Here is a 13,604-nt window from a genome sequence, read left to right as displayed (position 1 = left end):
AACACTGGCAGGGTGAGACTCCTGGATTAGTATTTTAAGGTTGGTGAGGTTGGCTTTACATAACACATGAGGCAAAACTGTAGCTTGCTGGTGTATGGTTCAGTGGCTATGTTTGCACAACTCATCTTTAATTAATAGAGCCATGAGTTCAGTTCTCAGTGCACTCCGTGGTCTGGTCACACTTGACATACTGAGCCATCAACTAATCGTACGAATTGGGTTTATATAGCAGACTAGGCAACACTCACTAGTTTCTTGTTCAGTATTTTATGTGAACCTAGCCTGTATAAGTAATTTACAGTTTAGAGTAAGGGTGTCAAACTTGCAACGTCACGTGATGTGTCACAACATGTCACGACTATTTTTCCATTGCCGGCAATAGGGTGGGCGTGGTTTTGCCATGACGCATCCGGCCCACAGGCCGGCTGTTTGACACCCCTGCTTTAGAATGATGTTTAAATACAACTAGTTGGGTTAATTCACTGAATATTAATTAAACAATCCATGGATTAGGATTATTCACAGGTTCTAACATTTTCAAAAATGATACAGTTATATAGGTTAGGAAGCTATAGTTAATCACTTATTGTGATTGATAAATAGCTTTCCAATAGCTCTAGGTACGTGCTTTTGATTATTGGAATCTTAGAACATTTGTGACTCATGACCAACAGTTGAAGAGGGACCAACAAGCTTGAGAACTGTCATTGAGATTTTACTGATATTCTGTACATTTAATAAGCATTTGACCTGCAAAAATTAACCACAGGAATCTTTTCCTGGCATACAGATCAAATAATTGAGGAAGAAAAAAAACCAAACAAATCTAATGACATCTTATGATTTTCCACAGTTTTTAACGTAGCCTATAAAACTGAAATTATATGCCTTTTATAGAAATAAAAATATTTAAATGTTTCTTGTTAGAAATCTCAGACTTCTTCTTTCTTAGGACTAGATGTCTGTGGTTTTCGGCTTTGTCTAAACCAGTGGTTCTCAACCTTCCTAATGCCACGACCCTTTAATACAGTTCCTCATATTGTGGTGACCCCCAACCATAAAATTATTTTCGTTGCTACTTCATAACTGTAATTTTGCTACTGTTATGAATCGTAATGTAAATATCTGATACGCAGGGTGTATTTTCATTGTTACAAATTGAACATAACTAAAGCATAGTGATTAATCACAAAAACAATATAGCAATGCTCGCTGGAGAAGCTTACTCTTCCTTGCTCAAAAATGTTGGGAGGGAGGGAAGGGGGGAAGGAAGGAAGATTGAAGGGGAAAGGAAGGAGATGGAGAAGGAAGGAGATTGAAGGGGAAAGGAAGGAAGGAAGGAGAAAGAGATTGAAGGGGAAGGGATGGAGATGGAAGGAAGGAAGGAAGGAAGGAAGGAAGGAAGGAAGGAAGGAAGATTGAAGGGGAAAGGAAGGAGATTGAAGGGGAAGGAAGGAAGGAAGATTGAAGGGGAAAGGAAGGAGATGGAGAAGGAAGGAGATTGAAGGGGGAAGGAAGGAAGGAAGGAAGGAAGGAAGGAAGGAAGGAGAGAGATTGAAGGGGAAGGGATGGAGAAAAAAGGAAGGAAGGAAGGAAGATTGAAGGTGAAAGGAAGGAGATGGAGAAGGAAGGAAGATTGAAGGGGAAAGGAAGGAAGAAAGGAAGGAGAGGGAGATTGAAGGGGAAGGGATGGAGTTGGAGATGGAAGGAAGGAAGGAAGATTGAAGGGAAAATGAAGGAGATGGAGAAGGAAGGAGATTGAAGGGGGGAGGCGCTGCCAAGGACGCACAAGCAGCTGGGGAGGGGGGGAGGCTCTGGCAGAGAGCCTGGTGGAAAGCCAAGTGGCGGCACATCTGGGGCCTCGGAAGCTGCGCGGAGGATGCGCGCACCTTGGAGCCACTGGCTGCCCTCTCACACCCGCCAACCTGGAGCCCCCCATCCTCATCCCAGCACCTCTTGCCCTCTCCCAACCACCCCCCTGGGACCTGCCTGCCCCTCCAGCCTCCTGAGCACCATCGCAGCAGTGGGGTCATGGGAGCCCCTTTCCACGCCGCGCAGCCCATCGCACGCGAGAGGGGCACGGCCGGAGCACCAGCTCCCGCTCGGAAGGTACCGCTTCTCCCCTCCCGGCCTGGCTGGCTGGCCTCCAACACACATGCGGGCATCACTGCAGCCTTGCCCTCTTCCCCGCCCCCTGGCCGCTTCCGAGGCCCGGAGCCCGGCGAGCCGGGAAGGAGCCGCTCCTGCCCGGCAGTCCCACAGCCGCACTGAGCACCAGAGGCCTGAGGCGGCCTCCGACGGTGAGGGAGGCTGGCTGGGCGGCGTGGGGGAGGCTCCCGCACGGCGCGGAGAGTGGCTGGGGTGGAGCGCAGCCAGGCAACCAGGAGGCGTGGAGACCGCCTCGGTGCTGCAGCTCAGCTGGCAGCGGCGGAGCAGCCCAGCGGCAGTGCCAGCAACAGCCCAGACCCAGCTCGGACTGGCTGCTGAGCCAGCCCACGGCGGCATTGGGGGCGCGCGTGATGACACTGTGGCGGCAGGAGCAGGCGCTGTCGGAGGAGAAGGGCGCCCTGGAGGTGGAGGAGGAGGGCGGCGGCAGCAGCCGGATAGAGGAGGGTGTCTCGGTTTCTAAAGACCATCGGAAATATGTGTTTTCCGATGGTCTTAGGCAAACCCCTGTGAAAGCGTCATTCGACCCTCAAAAGGGTCGCGGCAGCAATTATCAGATTTTTTTTTTAAAGCGGGCTGATGCCTGATACATAAACAGTTCCAAATTGGTTAATTTCTTCCTCTTACATTACTGTTAAAAGACTAGTAGTAGACCTGGGTTGCAAAATTCTGGACGACTGTAAAATGACATGCTAGCGATATAATATTAGCCAGATTTTTCCAGTCCTGTTCTGGCAACTGTTAAAAATTGCTGCTGATTTACAGAAAAATTGTACACATTTTCATAAAAGATAAATATATTGGTAGGGATAAGCAGTGGCAGGTAAGATGAAACCTCCTTTATTTTTAGAGGCAGTAGATCAGTACTTTGATAAATACAGTATGTGGATAGTCATCATTATATTCATCTTCTGGGATTGTCCACCCAGAGACATGGAATATCAATCCAAATTCTATCGATAATACAGTTTAGTATGCAAACCGTCGTATATGTTTTGGTTTGTGCAAATCAATTGTAGCTTAGTCAAAAATCAATATGGCAATTGTAGATCATTTTATAACTATTTTCAGCATTATCCTATTCTGTGTTATTCAGTTTCTCCTGGCATATATTAAAGGTAGAAGTAGTCAAGGACCTTGACTACTAGAAATGATAAATGAGACTAGGAGCAGTTTGTTGACTATATAGGCATATTAATGGCATATGAGTTTCATATTGTTGACTTTTTGTGTATTTTAGGGTTCCTCCTATTCCGAGATTTCTGCTTGAATCAAGTAGAGGAGGCCAAACCGCTGGTGGAATTCTATGAAGAGGTGAGGCACTAACTACAGACAAAAAAGTATTCTAGTATTCAAACATTGTTACCTTCTTTAGCCTAGCTCACAAAGAATACATTACATTTTGAAATGGATAGAGATGTTAGAGACTGTTAGCCTGCACTTGCCTTGGGAGGAGGAGGGTATAAGCATTAAGGATGGAACCAAGGTGAAAAGGGTTCCCGAAAAGGGTTAACAACACTGATAGTGGAATAGATTTTCCTATCCTCATGCAGGCCCCTCCCTTCATATTTCCCAAGTCTGCTCCTGAAGCTTGGAAGAACCCAGATTTGGGGCCCTGGGTAGTAGAAACCCATTTGCAAATTACTGAACAGAGCCCTTTGCTTTGATAGTCTTTATAGAACAGAATATTGCTTTATACTTAGGCTTCCTAGAAACAACTAAGAGATTCCAAGTCCCCTTTACATATTGAAGATAATTTGGAGATGATATCCTTCTTGAATAACTGGAGTTTTGTTCATGCAACAGACGAAGGATCCAAAAGAACATTAGATCATAGACCTCCAGCTGCAGTGTAGCTAGAATTTTAAATAAACAAGCAGATTGACAGAGCCTACTAGCTTAGTCAAAATTGTTATCCTCTCAGCAGCAAACTGAGATATAAATCATTGATAATAATAACATTCTGTAAGATGTTGGTTGGAGAATATGATACAGAAAAGTACAAGTATTTATGTATATGTGTCTCATTTAAGGAGTTGGTGATGTGTTACCTGGGACTGTTTGTGGTTATAGTCCAATGCATATAGACTCCAGTTTGGGAAAAGCTGATATGCTTCACCTGTCTTAATTAAAAATAAAAATAATTCATAGGCAAGGAAGAGAAGAAGTGGTAATTATTTTTCAGTGCACTGCTGAATTTCTTAATCACAGTTCTTGTCCCTTTGCCTTTCTATCATTATTATATAATTATTGTTTCCGCACTGTTTTTGTCATCACTACCAACCCTGTTGTGACCTGCTCCTTCCATTCAAACAAAGTAAGTTAAGAAAATGAATCTTGATGGCCTAGTTCTTAAGCTGAACTTTGGAATTTTTCAGGTTTAGACCGTGGTTATCTGTAAATGTGGCCTTATCTACTGAGCCTTGAATTTTTTGTGTGAAAAAGCACATTATCTTACATACACAATATTATCTTGCCTGTTCTCTCCAGATCAAAAAATATGAGAAGTTGGATTCTGATGAGGATCGAGCAATTAAGAGCCGCCAGATCTTTGACATCTACATCATGAAGGAACTGTTATCCTGCTCTCATGTGAGTGCTTCGGACACTTGCTGCCATGTGAGAGAGTCTGAAAAGGCCCTTGGGAATGGGCAGAAAGGCCGCTTCATAATCACCTTGAACGAGATCCTTGAAAATGTAAGGCTCCCCAGATTAAGTAGGAGGAGCTAGACCACTATCATGATACCCTCTCACAGGGAAAATACTTTCTATGGGTCACCGAGTGGCACACATGCAGTCAGGTCCAGAAATATTGGAACATCGACACAATTCAAACATCTTTGGCTCTATACACCACCACAATGGAGTTGGAATGAAACAAACACGATGTGCTTTAACTGCAGACTGTCAGCTTTAATTTGAGGGTATGTACATCCAACTCAGGTGAACGGGGTAGGACTTACAGCAGTTTGCATATGTGCCTCCCACTTGTTAAAGGACCAAAGGTAATGGGACAATTGGCTTCTCAGCTGTTCCATGGCCAGGTATGTGATATTCCCTCATTACCCCAATTACAATGTGCAGATAAAAGGCCCAGAGTTCATTTCAAGTGTGCTATTTGCATTTGGAATCTGTTGCTGTCAACTCTCAAGATGAGATCCAAAGAGCTGTCACTATCAGTGAAGCAAGCCATCATTAGGCTGAGGAAACAAAACAAACCCATCAGAGAGATAGCAAGAACATTAGGCGTGGCCAAAACAACTGTTTGGAACATTCTCAAAAAGAAGGAATGCACCGGTGAGCTCAGCAACACCAAAAGACTCGGAAGACCATGGAAAACAACTGTGGTGGATGACCGAAGAATTCTTTCCCTGGTGAAAAAAATGCCCTTCACAACAGTTGGCCAGATCAAGAACACTCTCCAGGAGGTAGGTGTATGTGTGTCAAAGTCAACAATCAAGAGAAGACTTCACCAGAGTGAATACAGAGAGTTCACCACAAGATGTAAACCATCGGTGAGCCTCAGAAACAGGAAGGCCAGATTAGAGTTTGCCAAACAACATCTAACAAAGCCTTCACAGTTCTGGAACAAGATTCTATGGACAGATGAGACCAAGATCAACTTGTACCAGAGTGATGGGAAGAGAAGAGTATGGAGAAGAAAAGGAACTGCTCATGATCCTAAGCATACCACCTCATCAGTGAAGCATGGTGGTAGTAGTGTCATGGCGTGGGCATGTATGGCTGCCAATGGAACTGGTTCTCTTGTATTTATTGATGATGTGACTGCTGACAAAAGCAGCAGGATGAATTCTGAAGTGTTTCGGGCAATATCTGCTCACATTCAGTCAAATGCTGCAGAACTCATTGGACGGCGCTTCACAGTGCAGATGGACAATGACTCAAAGCATACTGCAAAAGCAACCAAATAATTTTTGAAGGGACAGAAGTGGAATGTTATGCAATGGCCAAGTCAATCACCTGACCTGAATCCCATTGAGCATGCATTTCACTTGCTGAAGACAAAACTGAAGGGAAAATGCCCCAAGAACAAGCAGGAACTGAAGACAGTTGCAGTAGAGGCCTGGCAGAGCATCACCAGGGATGAAACCCAGCGTCTGGTGATGTCTATGCGTTCCAGACTTCAGGCTGTGATTGACTGCAAAGGATTTGCAACCAAGTATTAAGAAGGGAAAGTTTGATTTATGATTATTATTCTGTCTCATTACCTTTGGTCCCTTAACAAGTGGGAGGCACATATGCAAACTGCTGTAAGTTCTACCCCGTTCACCTGAGTTGAATGTACATACCCTCAAATTAAAGCTGACAGTCTGTAGTTAAAGCACATTGTGTTTGTTTCATTCCAACTCCATTGTGGTGGTGTATAGAGCCAAAGATGTTTGAATTGTGTCGATGTCCCAATATTTCTGGACCTGACTGTAGTTCTGTTGGAATGGCCTATCCCAGCTCTTAAGCTTTCTCTATGATCTTTTTTTCCCTCTCCTGCTGACAAGCAGTGGCTCTTTTCCTGTTCAGGGCTGATCTTGTTATGAATGAACTGCAGGCAGCCACCTAAATGGTTCCTTTTGAAACGCAGTGTTCTTGCAGCAGCAGGCTGACAATTCTTTCTCTCTACTTGGGACAGCTAATTCTGCTCTCTCTTCCTGTTTGTATCAGGTATACCATTACAAACAATATGGAATTGTCTGTTTCCTGTCCTCATCGCACCACGTTGACTGTAGAGCAGAGGCCCCCAACCTTTTGGGCATCAGGGACCGGTTCTGTGGAGAAAGATTTTTCTGCAGACCAGAGAGGGTGTGGTTTTGTTGCTGCCTGCGGATGGGGCTTTGCTTGTTTGTGCAGCCCAGTTGCTGGCATGCCGTGCCCAGTGCTGGTCCATGGACCGGGTGTTGGGGACCTCTGCTGTAGAGGGATGCATTGTGTAATGGTATCACATCCCATTGTATCTATATTGGATGTAGGAGGAAGAGGCATAGAAGCGTCATAGAATAGTGGTCTCTTCTAATATCTAACTCAGTTAGATATCAGATTCCTAATGTTGAAATCAAACAAGAATAAATAATTGATGGATGGATGCTAGTGAGAGCAATTTCAAAATTCAGGAAATAAGCATTGCAAGATGCTTTTCTTCCTCCTAAAAAGCCGTAACTCAGACATAGAACACCAACTTTGTATTCAGGAATTCTCAAGATCAGTTTTTGGCAATTATAGTTAAGAGAGTCAAATAGCTGATAATGAGGAAGATCATTATCAACTTTGAAGACTTTGAGAGAGACTTTGAAGAGTGTTGTCCATCACCCAAAGTAAGCAAAATTAGGCTAGATGGATAAATAAACTAATTTGGTATAAGGCACCTTCCCATATAGGTGGGTGGATGAGCATAAATAAGATGTTTTCAAGACTGGAAACAAATGAGAGCTATTAACAGAGGAAAAATTTATCTAAGCAACGGGTGTCAAACACACAACGTCACATGACGTGTCGCAACATATCGCAACTTTTCTCCCATTGCCAGTAATGGGGTGACGCATCCAGCCCATGGGCTGGCAGTTTAACACCCCTGATCTAGGCCAGTGGTTCTCAACCTTTCTAATGCCGCGACCCCATAATACAGTTCCCCATGTTGTGGTGACCCCCAAGAACTTATACATCACCGGGTGCCAGGGGCGTGGCCAAAGAAAAAGGGGAAAAAAATGGCAGACAGCCTTGTTTGGCGACCCCCGTGAAATGGTCGTTCGACCCCAAATGGGGTCCCGACCCACAGGTTGAGAACCAGTGATCTAGGCAGTCTGCAGATAAGATAAGGATCCAGAGAGTAAAATAGAATAGGTAAAAGTGGCTACCAAACTGCAGGACTAAATGTGGGATAAAGGGACAGTACCTGTATATTTGCCTGACTCCAGCTGATTCTTGTTTTGCAGTAGTCTTTCCTATTTCTCTGTAACCAGCTTCTTTGGAAAAATGCTTTGGCCCTTAGTTCCCTTAGCAAAAGGATACTAAGCAAGAAGATTAGAACATAACATTATGAGAGCGAGGGAGGGAGGGAGGGAGAGAGAGAGACAGAGACAGAGAGAGAGAGAGAGAGAGAGAGAGACCTGCCCTACCTGGTTTTTGTTTATCCTACTAAATTAATGAGCACCTATGTATTAGGCTCACTTGTTTTTCTATATCCTTTACAGCCCTTCTCGAAAACAGCCACAGAGTATGTGCAAACCCGTCTGAGCAAAAAGCAAGTGCAGCCTGACCTGTTTCAGGTAAGTCCCTTTCCACAGATGAAGTCTCTGAGCTCACACAAAATATAATTTGCCCTTGGATTGGGATGCTGCCTTTCCTGGGAAAAACTGCTGAGTGAGACAGATCTGTGCAGCATAATCTGATAGTCTGAACCACAGCTTATGACATGCTTTTCCTCATATTGCCACACGTAGAGAAACTTGACTCTGGTAGGGCCCATCTGTTTTACAGGTAGTCCTTGCTTAGTGACTGGTTGTTCAGTGACTATTCAAAGTTTTGCTGGGCCCCTCCCCAAAGGTACTTATCACCCAACTCTGGAGTTGTGACGGCACGTATACACACAGAGAGACACATGTCCGTATTTCAAACACTTGACAACTAGTTTGCCTTTTATAGCCAGTTGCAGTAAGGTCACGTGACAAGTTTTACAATGGGGCTTTTGCCAGAAACGAGCCTTTTTGGCCAATTTTCAACCAAAAACATTAATAGGAATACATTGATTTACTTTACAGCTATTGTGATTGCGTAACAATTGCCACAAAACGGTCCTAAAATTGGGTCTGTCGTATGGGTGTCTCAGTTTACCACCATCACGATTTACGATGAAATTCTAGGCTCCATTACAGCCATAAGTCAAGGGCTACCTGTATATCTTTTGCTGCCAGTGTGCTTGCATTCCCCTGGCCAGGGATGTTAATATCTATAATTGGAACTATTCAGAAGAGAAACGGAACGCCTGTGTGTGACAAAGATAATACATAGGTTGTTGGTATTTAAGTTTGTCTCCTCTTTTGCCAGCCATACATTGAAGAGATTTGCCAACGTCTGTGTGGGTCTGTCTTCCAGAAGTTCATTGAGAGGTGAGTCCTGAGGAATATAAAATCTTTTTAGAGGTTACATTAAAGTGATGCTATGAACCTTCTTTGATTTTCAGCTCTGATTTTTTTTCTTGAAGACTTTTTTTTCCTCCAGCATTTAATTAGCTACCTTTCAAATCCAGCTCAGCGTATTTACATGGCCCTCACTGAACTTTTTTACAGTTTTGTTCTGACAATCCCCCTTTAGAAGCTCTCTATGGAGCTTTTTAAAAGTAATATTTCTGAACATCTTGGAACATCTTGGAAATTCCTCAAGTTAATTGTAGTGCTGTTGGACTACATATTTACTTTGGGTATATAGCAACTTTCCTTTGAGGCTCTTGATATGTCTTGGATTGCTGTCCCATTATCTCCAGGTAGCATGTGTCTGTTGCTTTTTTTTTTTTTTTTGAGGTAATCCTTGTTTGAAGAGAGTTGAGGGAGAGAACCCCCAATTAACACTTGGAGACCTTTTCCCAAAGGAGGTTATTGAGGAATTCCACTAAGATAAGTCTTTAAAAGTAATATGCTGAATATTCTTTTTATTCATTGTTGAGTAACTGGGACAGGGGTGTTTACAAAAACGCAATGATATCTTTTAAAGCCTGCAGATCTATATAGGAGTGAGATCCCTTGAACAAAATGAAAGAGCCTTCAGAATAAATATAGATAAAGCCATTCTGTAAATTTTCTGTGTGTGTGTGTGTGTATCTGTGTACACATGTATACATAATATGTAGAAAGATCTATGTAATACTGTCATATATATTTCTACATTGTATTTCTTTCCTCTAGCTAGCTATCTGTCTAAATCTACCTATCCAGCTATCTATATGAACATCATTTTAGTAAACAGTAAACAAGAACATGGAAAAATCACAAAATGTATAAAACTATAATTACTTTACAATAACTGTTAATACAAATCTTACCATATACGATAGTCCTATAGAAGCCTAATATGGTTATAGATCAAGATAAGTAGTTATATCTTTAGAGCCTATTTATTATGATGGGGTCTCAAAAACATTAGTCATAGTGGGGGCCATCATCCAGAATGCTTTGTGTCATTTAATGTGATGTCAGAATAGGTTCATTGGCATGGATAAAGCTGAGATTTTTCATAGCCTATTCTTAATTCAGAGCTTTATAGCCAATATCAACATTTTAGATATATAATAATACTGGTGTGTTATAGATGTTACTTAACAGTAGAAAAATCACAGTTATAGTGCACTGGTAAAAAGAATTGTTGGCCACCCGCTGTCTAAATTTTCCAGTTAGCATGTAGTCTAAGAACTGCTCCTCAGTATATGTTTTTTGTTTTTGTTTTTGTTTTTAATAGAGAATGTGACCCAGCAGTTTTATTGACAAACACTTTTGGGCCTTCAACACTCAAAGTGTTTGTCCATAAAACAAATTGCCATTAAATAGGTCTCAGAGGACCTTTGAAGATCTCAATCCTTTTAAATTTGGCTCTATGACAAGAACATCCTTTAATGATTAAAAAGACTATTGGACAACATTCTATAAATGCAATAATGGCTGAGATTTCAGTAATAGCACGAAAACCAAATATCCATTTCTTCTATACTGTGTGCACAATTATTAGGCAAGTGAATATTTTGACCATATCATTATTTTCATGCATATTTTCCACCTCCAAGCTGTATAAACTTGAATGCTTACTGGATATAAGCATATCAGGTGATGTGTATTTGTGTAATGAAGGAGGGTGTGGCCTAAGGAGATCAACACCCTATATCAAGGTGTGCATAATTATTAGACAGCTTCTTTTCCTTAGGCAAAATGGGCCAAAAAAGAGATTTAACTGACTCTGAAAAGTCAAACATAGTAAAAAGTCTTTCAGAGGGATATTGCGCTCTTGAAATTGCTAAGATATTGGGGCGTCACAGAACCATCAAAGATTTTGTTGCAAATAGTCAACAGGGTCACAAGAAACGTGTTGAGAAAAAGATGCACATTAACTGCCAAAGATTTGAGAAGAATCAAACATGAAACCATCAGGAACACATTATCCTCCAGTGCTGTCATAATCCTGAACTTCAACATACCTGGAGTATTCAGAAGTACAAGGTGTCCAGATACATGGCCAATGTAAGGAAGGCTGAAACCCGACCACTACTGAACAAGACATATAAGTTGAAACGGCAAGACTGGGCTAAGAAATATCTGAAGATAGGTTTTTCAAAGGTTTTATAGACTGCTGATATCAGAATAACTTTTGACGGACCAGATGGATGGGCCTGTGGCTGGATCAGTAACGGGCACAGAACTCCACTTCGATTCAGACACCAGCAAGGTGGTGAAGTTAGAGTTAGTTGGACCTTTTCGGTTGAAGATGGACTGAAACTCAATTCCCAAACCTACTGCCAGTTTTTAGAAGACACTTTCTTCAAGCAGTGGTACAGGAAAAAGTCTCCATTTTTCAAGAAGACCATGATTTTTATGCAGGACAATGCTCCTTGCATACATCAAAGTACTCCACTGTGTGACTAGCCAGTAAAGACCTTAAAGATGAAAGAATAATGACATGGCCCCCTTCCTCACCTGACCTAAACCCTATTGAGAAATTGTGGGCCCTTCTTAAATAAGAGATTTACTGTGAAGGAAAACAGAACACCTCTCTGAACAGTGTCTGGGAGGCTGTGGTTGCTGCTGCACAAAATGTTGATCGTCAACAGATCAAGAAACTGACAAGACTCCATGAATGGAAGGCTTATGTCTTTATTGAAAAGAAGAGTGGCTATATTGGTCACGGATTTTTTTTTGAATCTCAGAAATGCTTATTTGTACATTTTGAGTTGTTTGTTTATTATTCTCACTTTAACAGATACAAATAAATGAGTGAGATGGGCAATTTTGCATTTTTCATTTAGTTCTATAATAATTGTGCACACCAGTAGTTGCCCAATAATTGTGCACACATAAATATTCTCCTAAGAAAGCCAAAATCTCACTTTTACTTTCTTAGATATTCAGGTTTGAGGTTTATTAACATTTTGGATTGACTGAAAGCACTGTAATTGTTTAGTACAAGAATTAGCCCTCCAAAATACAACTGGCCTAATACTGGTGCACACAGTGTATTTTCTGTTTGGATTTTTTCAAGTCTCCTGATAGTCACATTCTAATTACATGACATTTCATTTATTTTAAATTGTAGTCATTTTTCTTTATTCGTGTCAGAAGCACCTTCAAATGTAGACTTAAAACATTCAATACTGAGCAGGTAAAATAAGTATAAAATAGGTCACAGAGATATAGCACATATAAAAAGTATGTAAACTAGATAGGATTAAAACTAATGACATTCGCCCAGTATCGCGCTACATGGGCAACATTTTCTCTCACCAGCATGAGGCCTTCCTCGGTATAAGTTAAAGAACATTGTATGCATTGTAGCATATTGAGATGGATTGTTTTCCACATTCACCCAATGTGGTGGTGATGGGGGGACATGAAAAGAGCCTTGCCAAAGTTTGCATTGTTTTGGCAATCGGGCGTCCTCTGGGCAACATTGTTGTCACCAGCAAATACTTTCAATTCAGAAGCACTCTACAATCTGAGAATTTTAGCCATAATTTTCTCCCCATAGATCACTTCTTCCTAATCATTACAAAAGTTCAAGATATAAGGTGTTTCTATCACAGATCTTGGGAGAGTTATAATTTGAGACATGAACATGTTTGACATGGTAGTCATGCCATCTTGGGCTGCACTTAACAGCAACAGTGTCTTAGTTTGAATGTTAACCTTTGAGCCCTGTACTCAAAACCACCTCCTTCAGCCAAGACAAGGAGGCAAGTAGGATAGTGCAGGCAGTCAAAATTGACTGAGTGTTAGACTGATCAAAGAGAGAGTCTATAGACCAAGACTATCTCCACCACTTAAGTTGCTATATACAAGATAGTCAGATAGACATATTTGGAAGAGGTAAATTTCTCCACCTTTGTCCAGTTAGATTTTAGTGATGTGAGCCATGTTGGCATGCTATTCCATAATTTGATATAATGATAATTTCCCATTAACCAATCTAGCATATGTTAACTGTACCTATATACTAAAGGTAAGCATCCAAGTTCACTTAGCTGTGGGGAAATGGCATTAGGATGTCTGAATTACTGCCTTTTTAGCTCCCATTGCTACAATGCCCTCTGGTTGTACTGCCTTTATAACGCCTCCTATATTCTTTCATTGCTGGTCTACTGGAATTGGAAATCTTGTAAATAGAGATTTTAGCTAAAGGATCCTCTGACATAAAGATGCACTGATTAGGGACTGAAGTCAACTGCAAGAGAAATT

General features: G+C 41.7%; 1 protein-coding gene across 2 annotated transcripts in view; it reads left to right on the top strand.

Moving 5' to 3' along the window:
* Positions 1-13,604, top strand: part of GRK2 (G protein-coupled receptor kinase 2) — a 50,442-nt gene that overhangs the window by 15,231 nt on the left and 21,607 nt on the right. Inside the window, exons 3-6 of one of the 2 annotated variants that reach the window (XM_039341053.1) lie at positions 3,407-3,480; positions 4,657-4,863; positions 8,367-8,441; positions 9,220-9,281. In XM_039341053.1, coding sequence (XP_039196987.1) covers positions 3,407-3,480; positions 4,657-4,863; positions 8,367-8,441; positions 9,220-9,281 — 418 coding nt within the window. The remainder of the gene's footprint in view (positions 1-3,406; positions 3,481-4,656; positions 4,864-8,366; positions 8,442-9,219; positions 9,282-13,604) is intronic. The other variant, XM_039341054.1, reaches the window with a different exon arrangement.

This window comes from Crotalus tigris, unplaced genomic scaffold (assembly GCF_016545835.1).
Source record: "Crotalus tigris isolate CLP2741 ecotype Arizona unplaced genomic scaffold, ASM1654583v1 scf7180000017764.6130737, whole genome shotgun sequence".
Lineage (NCBI taxonomy): Eukaryota > Metazoa > Chordata > Lepidosauria > Squamata > Viperidae > Crotalus > Crotalus tigris.
Note: the sequence above shows the minus strand (reverse complement) of the source record. Positions and strands in the feature narration are given on the sequence as shown.